The 18,644-nt window shown below is 42.9% G+C and overlaps 1 protein-coding gene across 12 annotated transcripts in view; it reads left to right on the forward strand.

Moving 5' to 3' along the window:
• APC (APC regulator of WNT signaling pathway) overlaps positions 1–18,644 on the forward strand; it is a 548,231-nt gene that overhangs the window by 410,088 nt on the left and 119,499 nt on the right. For all 12 annotated transcript variants that reach the window (XM_069226479.1, XM_069226477.1, XM_069226482.1 and 9 more), the window contains 3 exons: positions 1,847–2,225; positions 2,658–2,753; positions 5,786–5,925. In XM_069226479.1, the coding sequence (XP_069082580.1) occupies positions 1,847–2,225; positions 2,658–2,753; positions 5,786–5,925 (615 nt within the window). The remainder of the gene's footprint in view (positions 1–1,846; positions 2,226–2,657; positions 2,754–5,785; positions 5,926–18,644) is intronic.

Consider the following 18,644-nt stretch of genomic DNA (forward strand, 5'->3'; position numbering starts at 1 on the left):
ATTTGATAAGGAGTAGTCTGTTGTACATGGTAATATGTAAAGTTTATTAGCATGTGCAGGAAACCCTATTTTAGACTTACACACTGATAAGTTGTACAACATACTAAAATAAGTGGTTGCAAAAATGTTTTCTGATATTTTTTAACGAACAAAGAGTACTTCATATACAATTAATGAAAAGTATTTTTTTCGTTCTATATGCCATGTGTTTGTAGCAGGTTATGTACACACATGGCAAATAATTACATTTTGGATTAAACTTAAAATCCTAATATTTAAGAAAATTTCACTAGCATTTTGCTGCATCCAGAATATTGCAGCCACAGGAGGAGCTTATTCGTTCATAAATAAACATGTAGAAGCAACTGTAACATATGATCTGGCATGCTTTTAATACAAATTATATGGTACATTTCGTAGTGCTGAATTGCTTCCCACTGTTAGATAAAAATAAGACTACATTTCTGCTTTAATCACTGGGCTGCTATAGTCCTGTTCAGTCAGTTCCTATTACCATTCTTGTGAAGCACCAGTCCTTTACATATTTTTTAACAACTCTTAATATAACTTTACCTATTAAGACAGGTCAGTGAGTAAACTGGCTTGACACAAAAGTTTGTTTGCCGCCAGAGAAATGTAGATGGATCGCAGGTTGTTCAGCTTTGGCATAACATTTCATGGTCATCAATAAAATCAGTGTCAATAATTTGTATTTAAATAGCTGGATATAAGTATTTCACCAGTACAGGACTGATAACTGTATATGAAAAAGAAAATCATTTGTAAACTGAGGCCCTCATTATTGGTTTGGCAGGTGGAAAAGGTCTCCCGCCAATCTCCCCCAGGTCAGGAGACCGGCAGTGCAGTATCCTTCCTGCTGGCCTTGTTATGAGTTTCCCGCTGGCTCAGCGGGAAACGTACAACATCGACGGCAATGCTGTTGTGCGCTGTGTGAACCAGCACCCGTCGCACAAATCACTGTCCGCAAAGCAGACAGTGATTTGTATGACGGGGCTAGCCAGCAGGCTCCCCCGCTCTGCCCATGCCAAGTGCATGGGTAGTACAGGGGGCCCCCAGCACCCCCCGTCTCCACCAACATTTACATGGCAATGAAACCTCCAGGTAAACGCCGTCGGTCAGAGGGGTCCAAGCTGCCCTGGCATATTGGGACCCCCGAAACCGCCAGGCTGTTTGGTGGCCGAAGAGCAGCAGTGCTGGTGGACCGACAGTGGCGCTTTGGCCACGGTCATAATGTCGCAGTCAGACCGCCGCTTTGGTGGTGGTCCAGATGCACCCGTGACCCTGTCGGGTCATAAGGATGCTCTTAGTCTCTTAAAATGCTTATTTGTTCTTCTTTATTGTTTTTCTTCATTTTATTTGCAATTACATTTCAGCAAAGAGCAGCTCTTTCTTAGCCAAAATAAGCAGTAAAATATTATCCATACATCAGTCTTGTCGGGTTTTTAGATTTCCTGACCTAGTGATGATTCCTTTGTGTGGCTGCATTTAAAAAACAGTAGATACATTTAAATTTCTTTTGCCGAGAGCAGTGTGGAGGGGATTGTTTTTAACACTAGATGCCTTCAAGAATACATCTTAAATTTGGGAGCTTCTCCTTGTAATTTTAAAACACTTAATTTGAAAAAATATCCAGTGCATCAAAATCATTTGTCACGAGCCTACCTTTTCTGTTTTATTCATATCATTGAATGTATATGTTTTTCTAAATGAGTCTGTCACCTTAAATTCGTACCTGTCAGTCTGTTGTAATACTTGACACTCACTTTGCCCTTGATACAAAGCACTTCAATTGTTGTTTTCTTTTTCTAAATAATTTGTCCCACAGGTAGAAATGGTGTATTCTCTGTTGTCTATGCTTGGGACGCATGATAAAGATGACATGTCACGCACTTTGTTAGCTATGTCTAGCTCCCAGGACAGCTGTATAGCCATGCGACAGTCTGGCTGCCTCCCGCTTCTCATCCAACTTTTACATGGCAACGATAAAGACTCTGTGCTGCTGGGAAACTCCAGAGGCAGCAAGGAGGCACGAGCGAGAGCCAGTGCAGCGCTACATAATATCATACACTCACAGCCGGATGACAAGAGGGGAAGGAGGGAAATCAGAGTGCTCCATCTTCTGGAACAGATTCGGGCTTACTGTGAGACTTGCTGGGAATGGCAGGAGGCTCATGATCAAGGCATGGACCAGGACAAAAATCCAAGTATGAAAAACATTGTTAAACATTAGTCTGAAAATAAAAAAGCCATATCATATAAATAAAATTACAATGATACGTTGGGCACCTAGGTTTATGGGCATCTGCTCTGTTCTATTATTTATTTTGGCTACATCTGATTGAATTTAGATAGGATATGAAAATGCAGATGCTTTTGAGCAATTATGTAAATATATGCTGGAAATGTTAGGGTCAGAATTAAGATATTAATTAGTAAATCTGAGTTAGAGACATGTTCTGTTGTAGGATGCAAGTCAGTTTGTCTTATAATATTTGTGAATTCTCAGTATTAAACAGTTAAAGCTCAATGTCTTCAATTTCTGTATATTTTGTGTTCATTTTCAATAACTTGGGAGATAAAATATTACTTGTTCGAAGCACTGTAAATGAGTGTAATGATGGGCTTTCTTGCTCCAGTGCCTGCTCCAGCCGAACACCAGATCTGTCCTGCTGTGTGTGTGCTTATGAAGCTTTCATTTGATGAAGAACATAGGCATGCAATGAATGAACTCGGTAAGAAATTGAAAGTTATTTTATTGAATATTCTGCACAACTACTTGAATTCATAAAATCAGTATTAGTCCATGGCGTAAGATAAGTACTGATAGTGGTTATGCCTACTGTGTGTTTTTTTATTTTTAGCCTTGGCCTGCATTGTAGCTTACACATGGGTAGGTGGAAAAGAGTCAGAAAATAATCTTGCTGTGTCTGTTTGCCATTGATTTCACATTGACCCAGGAGGAGTTTTATAAATCTTCAGTTTTTAATTTAAAAAGTGTCTTATAACATATTCTTTTCCATTATTAGATAACCAACACACATACTTACTAGAATCATTCTCTGGCATCAGAGAAGGTTCAGAGAAACATTTTGCAGCCTCTAAGTATCATTTAAACTAAATTCCAGACTGTTCTTTTGAAAACGCATGCCCTGTACAACAAAACTTCATTTTTCCTAAACAAAGTAATTCATGAACACTGTATCCTTCTCCATCATTCCCATTTTTATGTGCATGTATTCTTGCATAGGTTGAGATTGTGATCTTGCACTTCTACCTGCACTGTAGTTACCTTTATTAACAGTTGTTTACTTTGTGTTTAAGTATTCATTTATTAGCATCTTGAGTTTTTCTTCAGTTCCTTTTCTTTTATCCTGGGGATATGGATCTTAATCTTATTGTGCGTTCGCCTTAAAAAACATAAAGAACCGTAGACATCATTACAAATGCGTGTATTACCTAGGCACCAACTATGATTCTTCATCATTGAACAGCCTTAATTTTGAAAACCTGTCAGAGGCAACATTGTCTGCATTTTTCTTGAAAAAGGAATTCTAGTACTAGTTCCCAACCCCTTTAATAACAATGCAGAAAAAAGGTACATATATAGGTATCTCTTTCTATGTTAAGGTTATTAAGATACTGTTCTGCAGTGGAATACTAGCAATGTCTTTGAGGCAGTTACAATCTTCACACTCTGGAGCAAGGATACTTAAACACTATTTTAAAATTTATGTTTTGTTTTTTTCAACTTTTTAAAAGTGATCTTTGTATCTCAGGGTTCCACTATCTACCTCATTCTTTTTCTGGAGTAAAGATGTTTTTTCAGTTTTGACCCTCTAGAACTTCCTTTTAGCAAATAGTCCAGCTTTCCTCGATAAGTGCCCTGTCAGTGGTGGAAAGAGATCTCAGAAAGATGACATATCAGGAAATTTGTCATCAACTTCTAATCTTAGATCAGTCACTAGATTGACTTCGGCTTACAACCCAACAGTGTCAGCAGCATTTTGATTTTAGAACATTGACAGTCCCCCTCCAGCAGAAGGGCTTTGCCTCCACAGAAGATGATCCTCTCTCTCCACTGAGTATAGTGAAACGCATGTCGCTAAAACAACCTGCTGTAATGCCTTCACCAGAAAGTCAAATTGTGTAATCCATCCTAATGTGACTTTCTGTAGTTAACATTACTGTGAGCTTTATTTATCCCTAACTACAGCTCGGGGGTTCACTGGTCCTCATAGGCTTAAAAGGCGAATTTTTCCATATGCCAGCAATCTAGAAGGACACTACGGCCCTCATTAGGAGTCTGGCGTTCTTGAGACTGCAGACTCATGCTGGCAGTCAGACCCAGTCGCCACATTACGACAGTGGCACAGCCACCACGGTCGGACCGCCGACACTACCATGTTGCCGGCAGCCTGGCAGTCCCGGCAGTTGTAATCAGCCAGGGCAGCGCTCCGGATTACGAGTCCCCGTTCCACTGCCATGGAAAGGCAGGCGGAATAGGGGTGTCGGGGGGGGGGGGCCCATGCATAGCCCCGTTAGCATTCCACTGCCTGAATTACGGGCAGTGGAATGTGCGACGGCTGCTGCTGCACTCACCGCACCACCACATTGCCGCCAGATTATTTACGAGCTGGCTGCAGTGTTAAGGCCTTGTTCACCGCAGGGCTGGTGCCGGCCCTGCAGTGAACTCCAAATAGGGCTTGCGGTGTTTGGCCACTCAGGCAGTCTCTCCATGGTTTGAATTTGGCGTGTGGCCTCCAATGCCCACCAAACTCATAATGAGGGCCTATGTGGCCTTTTTTTAAGATCTGAAATAAAGACTACAAGTGCAAAGTTCTGCCTCTTGGCATGAACTTAAACGTTTCATGTATTTTCAGAGTTCATGACATTGGTGGCAGCCTTTCTGAGAGCTCAATACTTGTCTATCCATATCCTTATCTGACTAGTTGATTCGGAGTCACACTTGTGGGAAGATTGTGTGCAATTAAAAACAAATGTTCCAGGACTTACACGGTCTGGCCTTATAGTTAAACTACAGTATATCACCGAGTACGCCAGTCCCAGTGATCCAATAATTAGGAACAGTTCTGGGCACAAGAGTTGCAAAGGGGTATGCTTGAAAGGACAGATTGTCATCAATATTACAAAAATGTCTTCTATTTCAGATAAGCCCCACAACCAAATGGTTTCCTCTTTTTGGCATTACATGGCATGTTTTTTTATTCTCTCAGATACCAGAATTTCCATAAGCCCCTACAGAAGTGTATGATGCCAGAGAGCAGAAAACTGTTTAGTCAGACAAGCTAACTCCAGTATCTCTGTAGTTATTCCATTTATGGTGCTAGAATAAGATGTTAAAGTGAGTCCTCTTCCTACAATCTCTTCTTATTTTGCCCCCTAGTTGATTGTGATGGATGCCTCACTGCAGGTCTCTTGGCTCATGTGGACTGATTGACAGTGCAAAGATGGTTATTTTCTAAGACATAGCCATATCAATAGAAAGTTCTATGAAAGAGAAATGCGGAAAATGTTGTTTCTTCTCTAGTTGTGTCCATGCTTACACTCTACAAAAAAGTAATCTTGGTGAATTTATACATACATCTCCTGATAGACAAGTTCAGTTGTAAGCTTTGCAAATGCCTGTTTTGCCTTGAACCTGCAGCTTACCCTGCATTTATCCCTGTCGTTCAACATATACGTTTTTGTATCATTGAGTTTCAATACAAAAAAGTTCATTTTGATTTTGTTACTGTTTTCACAGGTGGATTACAGGCCATCGCAGAATTATTGCACGTTGACTGTGAAATGTATGGCCTTACTGATGACCACTACAGTGTTACGTTACGACGATATGCTGGAATGGCTCTAACAAATTTGACATTTGGAGACGTGGCAAATAAGGTATGTAGTTTTATATTATGTGACATTTTTTATAAACAGTTTTGTAATGTTACCTATTGACCTTATCAAGTCCAGAAAAGTCATTATACTTAAGCAACACAACTAACTCCATAACGAGCAGTCAAACCCATGGTTAACAACACACACCATTTCACTGGTTTAATCCAAAATGAGGCTATGCACGAAATCCCTTGGTAAGAAATGCAAGAATGTAGAAAAAGGCCTCACTCCGGTTTTATCCAGTTCTCTTAATCCACTAGGGTAGACCTTTGTCTTTAGATAAAAGTAGTCAGAGTATTTCATGATAAAAGGGCACTCAGCATTTAAATTGTGCTTGAAATCTAGAGGAAATAGACCAATAAGACAGGCTAGAAAAGGAATACTTGTGTATGCCTTTGTTCAGATACTGTGGTAGAACTCCTTTGTATTGATTTATCTTTAATGTCGTCACAGACCTTTCTGTGAGAACTATTTCTAAAAAACATGGCAGAAAATCAAATGGTTGTAGAATGCGGAGGGGAGGGGTTCTATGCCATCTTTTTTCAGCACAAGATTAGTTCTACAAAGTTTCCCTCACGTTGCCATGTCAGATGCTAGCTTTAATATTCTAAAGTTATACGTGGCAGCGATTTATTGCTATTGAAGTGTTGTAATGATGTGCCATTTACCTTGGCAGATTGAATCAGTTCTTCATCCCCATATTTTTAACACTTGTAGCCAGCTATACAACACTGTAAAATAAGCCCAGCTGAGCAATTAGTGATGACATAACCGTCAAGGCTCCCCTTTCCCCAATCACTGTGGGACTAGATAAGCTTAACAATATGAATGTGTAGGAATTGCGTCCTGGACCAACTGTTTAGGCATTTCATGATTTATTTGTTTTTGTTCTTGTAGTTGCTCTTTGGCAACTGCAAATTACTTCGAGGAGGGAGGAAATTGTGTGTGTTTTTACAGAAGAGTTTTGTCATCAGCAGTTGTTTGAAGAGCACTGGTGAATGATTGTGGCTTCTTGGAGAATAATCTGTAATAATTTCAAAAGGTCTAAGTGAACCGTGCATTTTCGAGAGAAGGAATTTTGTTCCAGAGCGAAGAGCTTATACATGTAACGTTCCATCTCCCAAACAAATGTATCTCACCAGGGATTCTGGCCTGTTTTCACTGGCCAAACTTAGGTATCTGGTTGACCACTAAGGCATCTGGCAGGAGACTGCCTGACCATAAAATGACATCTGTGCAAGACCAAGTGTCATGATTTTGGCCCATTGTTTGGTCAGGAACAAGTGCAATTGCGTCCATTGACATGAATGCCTCATGCCGAAAACTGTCATGTGATTTTGTACTTTTTTTTTTTTTTAGCCTGATTCCCATCTTCCTGAGTACATTCCTCTGCAAACGTCAGTTGTGAAATGATAATTTCTGGAATTTGAGTGCCCGTTTGAAGTAAGAGCCACAGAGGCACGATTCCACAGAGGACACAATAGTGGTAGAATGTGTTTTTGGTAACATAATTCATTAATGATATCAGTGGCAGGTGTACATGTAGAATAACCCATGTTTAATTCTGAGACCCTCATTGTTAAGAGGGTCTCGTTTTGGTGGCTGGTGTGTGCATGAGTTCCTGCTAGACAAGATGTAGGAAATCTGAGAACTAGTCTTGCTGAGGCCAGGTCAGGCCACAGCAATGCTAGTGAAACTTGGGCTGTCCTTGAGGTTTTGTTTGGAGAGCAGAACTATAGGAACCTCGAGCTCCATTTAGATATCGGGTTTTGACCCTCAGAAAAATGGAATCCCTGCATAATCCATAGGGCAAATTGTTCACACCTGTGCCACTGGAATGACATCATGTAGATGGGAACGCTTCAGACCAAGATTTAGTCGGGCTTTATGGTTTTACTGTTTTTTAACTTAATCGTCATCTTGAAAGGTAGCCATCTATAGATTTTTTTAGCAAATGTCCATCATGAGTATGACCTCTTTGAGAACCTGGGCAACCCTCTCTGAGAGATTCTAACTAGATGTCGTAACTCTAGCATCCCCAGAGGTGAAATCCCTAGGCTTTAGACAAGATCAGACTTAACGCTCACTGCACCCATCAGTAGAATAGCACAACTCACTGATATCGCTCTGTACTCTAGCAAGAAAACTAAATATCTAATCTCCACAGACCATATGAAAATAGCTAAAATTATACCTAGGGGAACACAACCTTCACATACTTCTGACATTGTGTCTCTGTGTCACAGGCCTTTGAAGGTGTTGGGCACCCTCAGGCCCTTGTCCCAGCTCACAGCTTTTGCTCGCCAAGATTCTGCATCCTATCCCCAAGGGTCCACCCTAGTGCTAGCATCATTAAAGCCCTCCCTGTCGCATCTACTTGGCTCCACATCCAGAAGCAGACGTATCCAGTTTCTGCTAACTTTTCAAGTACCCAGATTAAAACTAAGGGTGAGTGGAACTCACGGAGTTTTACTCTGCAGAATTCCATGGAGTTTCCTAAAAACTCCGCAAGATTCTACGGAGTTCTGTGAGCGGCGGAGTTCTCTGAGACTCATTATACCTATACACAGGAAGGGTTCGCTGTTGAGAATTGGGATGCAGAAACAGGAGAACATGCATTGGACGAGGTACAGATGCAGAGCTGGTCGCACCGTGCCCGGCAACAGAGATGCACAGACGGTTCTATACTTTTCTCTCTCTGGCGCTCTTTCTTTGTCCTAGGCAAGACATCAGAAATAGTGAGCATGTTAAACAGAGGTGTGGGATGTGGCCTCCGGCCTGTTGTGGTTTACTGAAAAGAAACCGACAATTTTTCTGGGATCAAATCTCTCAGCTGTAACTTCCCTTCATCTTCTTCCTGAGGCACCTGCTGATACGTTCATGCAGGGAAAATATCATGCCCCTGAGAGTTGTAATATGCAGACCGCTCCCCTTCTAGTAAGCCAACGGCTAACAAAGAAGGAAAACACTACAAGTTCCGAAGATCCACGAGCAACCAGGACGCCATAACTACAGACTGTTCTCAGTCCCCAGCTGTGTCCTTGCTCTTGTGCACTGTGCAGGGGTCTGTAAAGTGGAAGGCACTGGACACCACTGTGTATCACTTCAGAAGTTGCAGAAAGTGACCCCCATTTCGCAATAAAAACAGGCACTTGTGACAACCAGAGAGTTAAAATCTCACCGCTGACTTCCACAAGTCACACGTGTGAATCACATATTGGCCGGCCCGGCCTTTCATCCTTTTGAGGTTAGGTTGAGTGAGGACCATCTAGTGTTAAGACTAGAGCATTGAGGTCACATCCTGGCAGTGTAATTCTTCAGCACTTAGCATGTAACGCCCGTTATCTACAGCACTTTGAAGCAGCAGACATGCAGCTTTAAGAGCTTCATAAAAAAATTATTGCTCTGGACTGGATTGAAAACACGGGTGACGCTGGTGACCCGGAAGCAAACAATACACTTTAACATCTGTGTATATTATTCAAGGCTGGAATGGAAGAAAATGGCATTGCAAGAGGGTCATCGCAAAGAAAACCCCTCTGTGGACAGATGTACAACATGACATAACTGAGACCCAACAATTCCATCCGCAAGGAAATACATGTATTGGTGCATGTAATATATACGGGGTGCCCTCCCCTCCAGGGCACACACATTCTCCCCTCACTCACCTTTGTCGGTCTGTAAGAATCGCCAGAGAGACAGCTCAGTGGATTGCGTGTCTGCTGCTGAGAAATGCTGATAGCACACGATCACTGCTTAATTTTCAACCATCGTTTTGTCCTAGTGAGGTGGAAAAATGCACACCCAGGGTAACAGTACCACAGATGATACCACATAACCACTCCACCAATAGACAGTTATAAAGGATGTCAGGAATATGGGGTGGAGTCCAGTGCACAGCCTGCTTTGTTCACTAGAGTCAACAGGGTATCTCAGTGGAACTTGGAAGGGTTTGACACCAGTCACCCTCAAATCCATGCATTCATACATATGCACCATGCACATTAATATACGAGTGATGCTTTTCTCGTGGAGCTGGGATGTCTATCCGTTGTAAATGCACACATTAATTTTTACTTCACAACTGTAAATCAGTTATGCTGCGTTAGCTTGAAGTCACTTCTCTGAGTCTTTTTACTCGATTCGTGAAGTTTGAGCTATATTCCACAGAAGACTGCTTTCCTGGCAAGTCCCATCGGTCATTTACGGGTGATGTATTTAACAATTTAAAACTGAATGATATGCTGTAGAAAACATGTAATAACATACAGCTAAGACGAGGCTGCAACACTTCTCTAGAGGATCTGGGTCCATTATTAAACAGTTGGCCTGTTGACGGTGAGGTTCGAAGGGAAGAAAGGGCCCATTATCTGCCCGTTAATGAGGATGCTTTATGGTAAACTGCACCACGCAGCTGTTTGCAGAGTTTTTGCTGAACTCCTCACTCCAAGTCGAGTGCAGAGTCGGTAAAACTCTGTGGATTCTGCCGACAAAGTAGAGTTTACCACACATCCCTATTTAAAACACTGCCTCAGCTGTTCCTACTCTGGTACCCCTAGCTTTAATCAGTTCAGCTCGGCTGTTTTTTGCCAGATCCACTCCAGGCCTGCCTCTCCTCTCACCAGGATTGACGCCTCTTCTGGGGACAAGTTTTCCTGACTAGATCAGGCTTGCTCGTCCAATCCCGTCGCCACCTGAGCCATCACAGACTGTCATAGCAGAGGCAAGAAGTCAGTCTCTTCAAGCGTTACAGGCTTATAAACAATTCAAAGGTGTTCTCCATACATACACAATGGGTGCAGGTAGCTGTCTTTGAATGTTTTTTTTACTTCCATGTAGCTCATTCAAGGATGACTGCCTATGCCTGCAAGTGTACACAAGTAGGTGGCCCTTTTTATGTGGGTTTAGTATGAATGTAGATGTTGGTGTTTGTAGTCTTCACACTAAGTTCGAGCAGAGGGGTGGCAAAAAAAAAGAGGGCATAGCCCCAAGGAGAGTGCAGTTTTTCGGGGAAGGTCAAGGGTACACTGTTGCATCTGGATTGTAGTCCTCCTTGTAGAGATGTGTGTGCATTTTTCTGAATAGTACAAGTGTTGTTGCAGGTCTGATGTCGATATGAATAATGTTTTAGGAGCATGAGCAAACATCTGCCTTCTGTTTTTTTTTTTGTTTGTTTCTTGCGTTGTTTTAACTTTAGTCTGTCGATATTCAGGTTTCTCCAGACATGGCTGGTTTGTTTGCCCGTTATGCTGGGGGGCTTTTTTTGTGGGCTTTATAAGTAATGCATATCATCATGAACATCATTTGGGCTAGAAGGAGGAGCCAGTGTAGATTTCTTAAGGTGAGAGTGTTGTGGTCGGATTTCTTGGAGTCTTTTTTGAACCATGCCTCTTTGTGTAGTATACCTTTCAGGGGTGCTAAGGTGGTATTTTGGTGACCACTGATTAAGACGTTTCCTCTGTTCAGATGGAACATGACTAAGGCTTGCACAGTTGTTCTGAACTGATTTTTCAGGAGGAATGGCTTGACTTTCTTCAACAGAAAGAGTTGGAGCTACTTTGGTCTTCCTTGCAGTGTGATGCTTAAATAAAAGGGGTGTGTGGTGAATCACAGACCTTGCATTGTCTGTCAGCTGAGGGGTTTAAGGGTTTGGGCGGAGCCAGGTGGGTTTAAGTTGGAGAGCAATAGTTAATTAAGAGGGGCGTTTAGTGCTGTTGGCAAACACTAGGAGTTCAGTCTTTGTGGGGTTTAGCTTTATGAAGTTAGTTCACATCCACAATTGGAAGAGTTTAAGGCAGGATTTGAATCTCTGTATGTCCTGGGCTTCATGTACTGATTTAGGTATTTTCTGCTTTCTAGAGATACACCCCTTAATAGGACCAGACAGTATGAATAGTGATGAAGGACTTGCATTTATTTCAGCTGTTATAATACCATCAGAAAGTGCATAGCACGATGAGTAGTTTTTTTGGGGGAATGTGAAAGTGCATGTTTTTTGTTGTTGTTAGTAAAAAGCATATTTTTAGATACTGTTCTTTAGTTGAAGTATTGACCACTGTGATACAGTGGATGCAGGTAAAATAAATAAAGCAATCATATGTTTCAGTTTGGACTAACTCCAGTCGAAGTGAGGAACTTTAGTAAGTGCCGACCACAGCTGCAAGAAAGGCACAGAAAAGAGGGCCTAAGAAGTCGTTTTAGAAAGTCATCTCTCAGCAAATAATAAAAAATAATAAATTTAGTTGAAAGAAGATGAAAAATGTATGCAACAACAGTACTGTATTCTTCATGTCTCTTAAGAATTTCTTTTGTTTTCAATGTAAAGTTTTTATTTTACATACACAAAATGCTTTTCTTTAAAATAACCTGACAAGTCCTGCACTGCATTTACTTACTTATCTGTATAGTAATTCAAGTAAACATTTGATTAACATGCACAATGCTTTGATTTAATGTGGGAAGCCTTCTCTTCAAGATGGCTTCCCCTTTCATTAAATAATTTCCTGTCAATCATACGTTAAAATTGAAGCACTTTCTAGAAGATTGAATAAAACATTAGAAAGCCAGAGACTGTTTCATGTATCATTCCTTTTTATTGGGAGGACTTCCATCCAGTTTATGTAGGAGATTTGATAACAGCAGGTCTTACAAACAGTGGCACTAGATGTAAAATCTCTCACCTGTTCTAAAAGAAGCTCTGCATGTTTCTTGAATGATGTAGTCATCGACTGTTTGCTGAGATTAATACGACAGTAGCAAATGGGCCTTAGTCTTGCTGTTTTGCTGTGGCTATATCTAATGTGTGCTGAGGCTATATCTAAAGTGTGATTACTCCCTAATCACCAAATCATATATTTTGGCAACAAACCACAATACATTTTTCAAGTTTTATCTTTAAAATAGTTCTGATTTGGGGTGCACACTTCAAGATTTCTGCCACATATTAGTGCAAGGCAGCAGTGGTGTTATGCCCATCACAAGGAAGTTCACACTATCATTCAGATTTTAGATTCCATCCAGTTCCAGTGATGAATGCAAATAATCAAATGTTCTTGCACCTTTTGTCACTAAACTGGTTAACAAATCCTAGTTGATTGGATTTCGTTTAATTTTTTTTGGTAACTGCTAAATAAATACCCTTCCTCAATGTGGTAGAGATTGGAGCTGATATGTTGAGTTTGAAATAGTTTGGTTAATTCTTGGAGGATACAGCCCAGTGTGTTATGTCTTGTTACATCATAGCCACTACAAGGTGCTATGGGGTTGTGCTAGGGTCAGTCCTACTGATCCTTTGATTAGCTTTCCTTTTGAGGCCCTTACATATTGAGCAGTCTTGATATAGATTTCCATTTACATGCCAATGATTCCTATATTTATGTGAAGATTAGAGGGCCTGTCAATTTTTCATTAGGTATCTTGACACCGGAAAGTGAGGTGGCTTGGTTGAGAAACAACTAATTGAAACATAATGATGAAAAAAAACTAAGCTGCTAATGATGGGGTACCTGTCACATATTTTGGTTCCTGCCCAAAGTGCCTTTGGATGTTTGGTGATACATAAACCTTGTGTATAATTTCTTTGAAATTCAGTTATTAACCTCAGCACACTGGTGCGAACAGTGGTTAAAGGTTATTATTGTGAGCTTCGTCAGCAGAACCGAAATTAGGTTTTGACTACCTTATTCTGGCCCGGTGGGAGTATCGAAGGCAAGAGGTCAGAGGCCCTCATCAATTCATTCTGCTCACTGGTTGACCTTAAGAATTAAACAATGCACACTTTTTTATGATCTTGACAACAGGGACTCAGAGCTGAAATGGGCTTGGCTAGAACTCCCCAATGGAAGCACAGGAAGATGCACATTGTAGACACCTAAACCTGCAAGGGGAAGAGTAGCAGCACTACGTTCAATTTCTGAAAATACGCCACAGGTTTTTAAACACTTTATATAGGAAACCCTCCTGACACTTTAATCTGAAAATGAATGCCGGGGTATGTCATTTTTTACCTCACTGAGTGGTTTTATCATTTTGTGTGGTGAACGTGTGTGGGAGATTGTATTTTTGTCTGTGTCCTGAAGAAGGTGGCAACATTGTGTACAATTCACTGAAATGCGTTGATGTTTTTTTCATATGAAGAATCCAACTGACATGGGGACATGGTATATGATTGTCCTTGTGTAGTATTGTGTCTTGTTGACCCTCTTTTTAAAATGTCATCTTTTTTAATTTATATTTGACTGTGAACCTGATACCCTAATTGTCATATTTTTGCACCAGATTGTGGGGTGGGATTATACATGTTTTTTTGAATCCTTGTTATGTGAAGCCTAAAGTGGCTACTGTTTTTAAACATATGAAAGTTGTGTGAAGAGTTGTCAATACATAACAACTATGTACAACTTTAACTACGGGAATCAGGTGGTAACAAATATGACATTAAATCTCTGTGCAAATTTGGTGTTTGCGTGGTATGGTTTATGATTGCAGACCCGTGAGCTGTGTGATACATGGTTGGGAGTTGAAGACTCACAAACTGATTTGTCTTCCGATGGGGAGAATTCATTTTTCCGTTAACACTGTGCTTCGTCCTCTTGGCTTGTGGGGCCCCTATCTCTCGTCAAATCGAAGAGGGTCTTTTCTTCCCTCAGCCTAGCCCTCCACTCTGTCAATGCCAGCTGCTTGTTGGGCCTTTACGCCCATGCCCTTTGTGATTCAGTGACTCAGGGCCTCCCAGTTGTTCCAGACTATCTTTGCTCTCTCTTGGCCCAGGCATCTCCAGATGTTTGTGATTCTGCCACAATTCCTTGTGGCTTGGACAGGATTGGCTGCTATCTACTGGGTTCTCTGGTGACGCCCAGTCCTCCCTGATGGACATGCCCTTTGACAGGGCAAGCCTGTACGGGACAGGGCTGAATCCACTATCGAATGGTTTAAGGAGAGCAGGTCTATGACTCACTCTCTGGGTCTCTCCCCTGTCCTCTTTAACAGCACCAATTTCAGCGCCCCTTTTCTTATTTAAGTGTAGGAACCCCTTACCGTCAGCCTGTCCAACTACCTCAAGTGAGCCAGCAATTTTGCAGTCACGGCTATGGTGTCTACACGGCCAAGGTCGGCATGCTGCCCAGTCCCCCACTACCAGCCCCACTTCCACACTATGCCGAACCTCCTGTCTTCTTTGTGGTTTACAATTAACGCTGGAAAGTTATACCCGACTCTTCAGATGATCGCCTTCCTTGGAGCCATTCTGGACACACTTGCTTGTCAGGCCATTCCCCCGGGAAGGATAGTCCAGGGCATTCAGGCTTTGATCATGATCTTTCAGACTCTGGCCTGGATTTCATTGAGGTCCACTCTGAGGCGGCTGTGACTGAAGGCATACTGCTGGTTGAGTATGCCAGGTGGCATATGTGGGCCCTGCAGTAGGATCCGAAGTCTCAGTGGGTACAACATCAAAGGGATCTGTCTGACTATGTTCAGATTTCAGAGAAGATTACAAAAGATATGCAAATGGACCACGATTGAGTCAGCGGCACACCCTTCTCCTTTTCCCACCCAGAGCTGAGAGTGGTGAACGAAGCATTGCTTCAGTGTTTGGCTGGCCATTTGGGAGAGGTGGAGATTAGAGGCCTCTGGTCTCTGGCAGAGTCCCAGCTCCACATCAACCTTCTGGAGACAAGAGCCATCCACTTGGTGCTGAAAACCATCCTGCTGTCCATCAAAGGGAGGTTTGTACAGGTGCTCATGAACAAAATCACTGCCATGTGGTCCTACAACAAACATGGTGAAGTGGGTTCACGGATCCCGTCCCAGGAATGGCGTGACTACCAATGAAAATTCCTGGTTTTGAACCACCTGGCAGGATCATAGAATGCCAGGGCAGATGAGCGCAGCCTTTAGCACCTAGCTGGTAACGAGTAACAGTTACACTAGGAGTGGCACAAGGACTCTTCAGTGAATGAGAAGAACCTTGACTCGATTTGTTCTCCACTAATGAGAAGCCTCAATGAGAGCACTTCTGCACATTGGTGTTTCCGAGGCGTCTCTTGCTTAAAGACATGTTCAGCCTCGAGTGGACCTCGGGGTCCTGTATGCTTTTCTGCTGATACCACTCTGTAGGAAAGTGCCACTTTTTGACATTGTCACCCCCACTTTTCGCCTGGTATGTGATGCAGTTTTGACTGAAAGTGCAGTGGGTTCCTGCTAACCAGGTCCCCAGTGCCAGATCTCTTTCCCTAAAACACTGCATGCAATTTATGTAAGTCACCCTTACAGCAGGCCTTACAGCTCTAGGGCAGGGTGCATTATATTACATATGAGGACATATCTGCACAAGCAGATATGCCGCTACTATGTCTTTGTCGATTCTCAGACATAGTGAGTGAACAGGGAAGCCATTTTAAGTACCTGTGCTGGATACAGTTTCCCAGCTACACAATGTCTTCACTGAAAATAGTGGCTATTGGTATTAAACATTAAGTATTAATAAACCCTCAGTGATGGATTTATTAGTACATGCACCCTGAGGGTGCCTTAGAGGTGCCCCCTAAAACACTACCAGTGTGCAGACTGTCTAGTTTTAGCCAGCCTGCCTACACCAGACACATATCTGACCCCGAATGGTGAGAGCCTTTGCTCTCGGGCGGACAGAGACCAAGCCTGCTCTGGGAGAGGTGCTTGTACACCCCGCCCAACAGGATGCCCTGTGAATATGCATTCCAAAGCGGGAGGGCTTCAAAGAAGTCCACTGCCCTTGGTATGCAGATCTGGCTTAATTTATAGGAGAGTTGCTGAACCCCCCCCCCCAATCTCCTTTCAGGGCCCATTTGGCACATGGACAGGCAGGAAATGTAGTATTCAGGGAGGTGTGTCCACCCCTCAGGTCAGTCCCACCCCTAAGGTGCGCGCTCTGATGTGAACACATCTTTTAGCGATCTGCCATCTTGGTGTTGGCAGATTTAGGAACTCTAGGACAGTGTTATGCCCACTTCCCACTGGAGGTGGTCGTATAGGGGGTGTAGTAACCCCAAGGGTAAGTAGCCCATTGGCCTACCCTACACTCCCCGAAACACCCCTGTGCAGTATTTAGGGGAGCCCCTGGCACCAGGAAAGCAGATTCCTGCTGACCTAAGGAGGGCACGCAAGAGCCACAAAAGCAAAGAAAGAAGCACCTGCCTGGACCCAGCCCAGCTGACCTGTCTGCTGCTCCTGCTGAAATTGCACCAAAGTCATCTCGCCCTGTGCCCAAGACAAACTGCAAGGATTCTGGACCACCTAAAACCTGACACCTAAAAGTACCCCTGCATCCGTGCTGCACAACCAGAGTTGAAGTGGACCAATGGAGCCAGCATGGTTTCCAAGCCCTCCAGAAACTAAGCCCACAAGCCACCTGCAGCTTTTGCACTCAGGCACTCTTAACTGCGAGTGCTCCGGTGGAGAAAACCCGATGCCTCAAAGCACCGCTTCACCCGTCGCCCCTGGTCTGTGGAGATGAGGACCCAAGGTGTCTCCACGTCCCTGGACATCCCATGATAGGACCCCACTTGTTTGTTTCCCTCGCCTGGATCCTCAGTCCTCACCTGCAGCATCTTTTCGACCGTACCGATCCCCATTGAATAACATTGGGCACTCGATGCCATACAAAACCTCTGCACCTGACCTTCCCAGTGCCGCCTGGTGTGACCTGTTGGTGTGGTCCTGACTTTCCCGAACTTTCCTTAAGTCCAGGAGATTGGTCCCGTAAGTCGTTGTACTGTACTTGTTTTGCCATGTTTGTTTTTCCTCCATAGGATAATATTTCAGCATCCAGAAATTGCACTATCGACTTTTCAAATCTGTAAAGATTTTTCTTGCAAAACGTACTTACCTGAACAAATTAATTCTGGTGCCAAAGCATATATAAAGATACTCATTATTTTTGTAAATTGTCGTTTATCACATTTATTGACTTGTGTGTATTTGCAAATGTCTCATACTCCTCTCTAATAAGCCTAAGGCTGCTCGACCACCCTACCCCCTAAAAAGAGCACCTTGGAATTGCTAGAGCAAGCCCCTGTCACTAGTAAGGGAACCCCTGGACACTCTGCACGATAAATCCGATTTTGGTATATCATATAAAGAGCACCCCTGCCCAGAGTTCTCAGTAGGATCAGGATAGAGCAGGCCCAAGTCACCCTGGTGGCTCCAGATTGGGCTTGGAGAGTATGGTTTCCAGTACTTCTGCATTTGAGCATATATCCTCTGATCTGGCTGCCCCTTCTGGAGGACCTGCTGCAGCAGCAGCAACAGGGCAGGGTCTGCACTCTGACCTTGCAGTCTCCATCTTCATGCTTGGTGATTGAGTGGTGACAGCTGAACACCAATCTCCAAATAGGTAGTGCTTTGGTATATATTCAAAGGGTGAGGAATCTGTGCTAGACATCTATCAGAATAACAAGTTACTTACCTTCAGTAATGCTATTTCAGGTAGTGATTCTATTTAGCCGAAGATTCCTCACCAGCTCTCCTGTCCTCCCTGTTCTGTGATTGAACTCTATCCATTATTAAGATCTCAAGTTTAAGAATCTACACATTGTCTATCAGTTTTCTCGTAAGACTCTGCATCTGGGGGCATGAGCAGTCTCAAAAGAAATTGACGTCGGAGCGCAGAGCTGCACCTGTATAGGCCCTACACATCATTTCCAGAGTACAAATGGTGTCATTGCGGAGCTGCAAGACAT

This window comes from Pleurodeles waltl, chromosome 1_1 (genome assembly GCF_031143425.1).
Source record: "Pleurodeles waltl isolate 20211129_DDA chromosome 1_1, aPleWal1.hap1.20221129, whole genome shotgun sequence".
Classification (NCBI taxonomy): Eukaryota; Metazoa; Chordata; class Amphibia; order Caudata; family Salamandridae; genus Pleurodeles; species Pleurodeles waltl.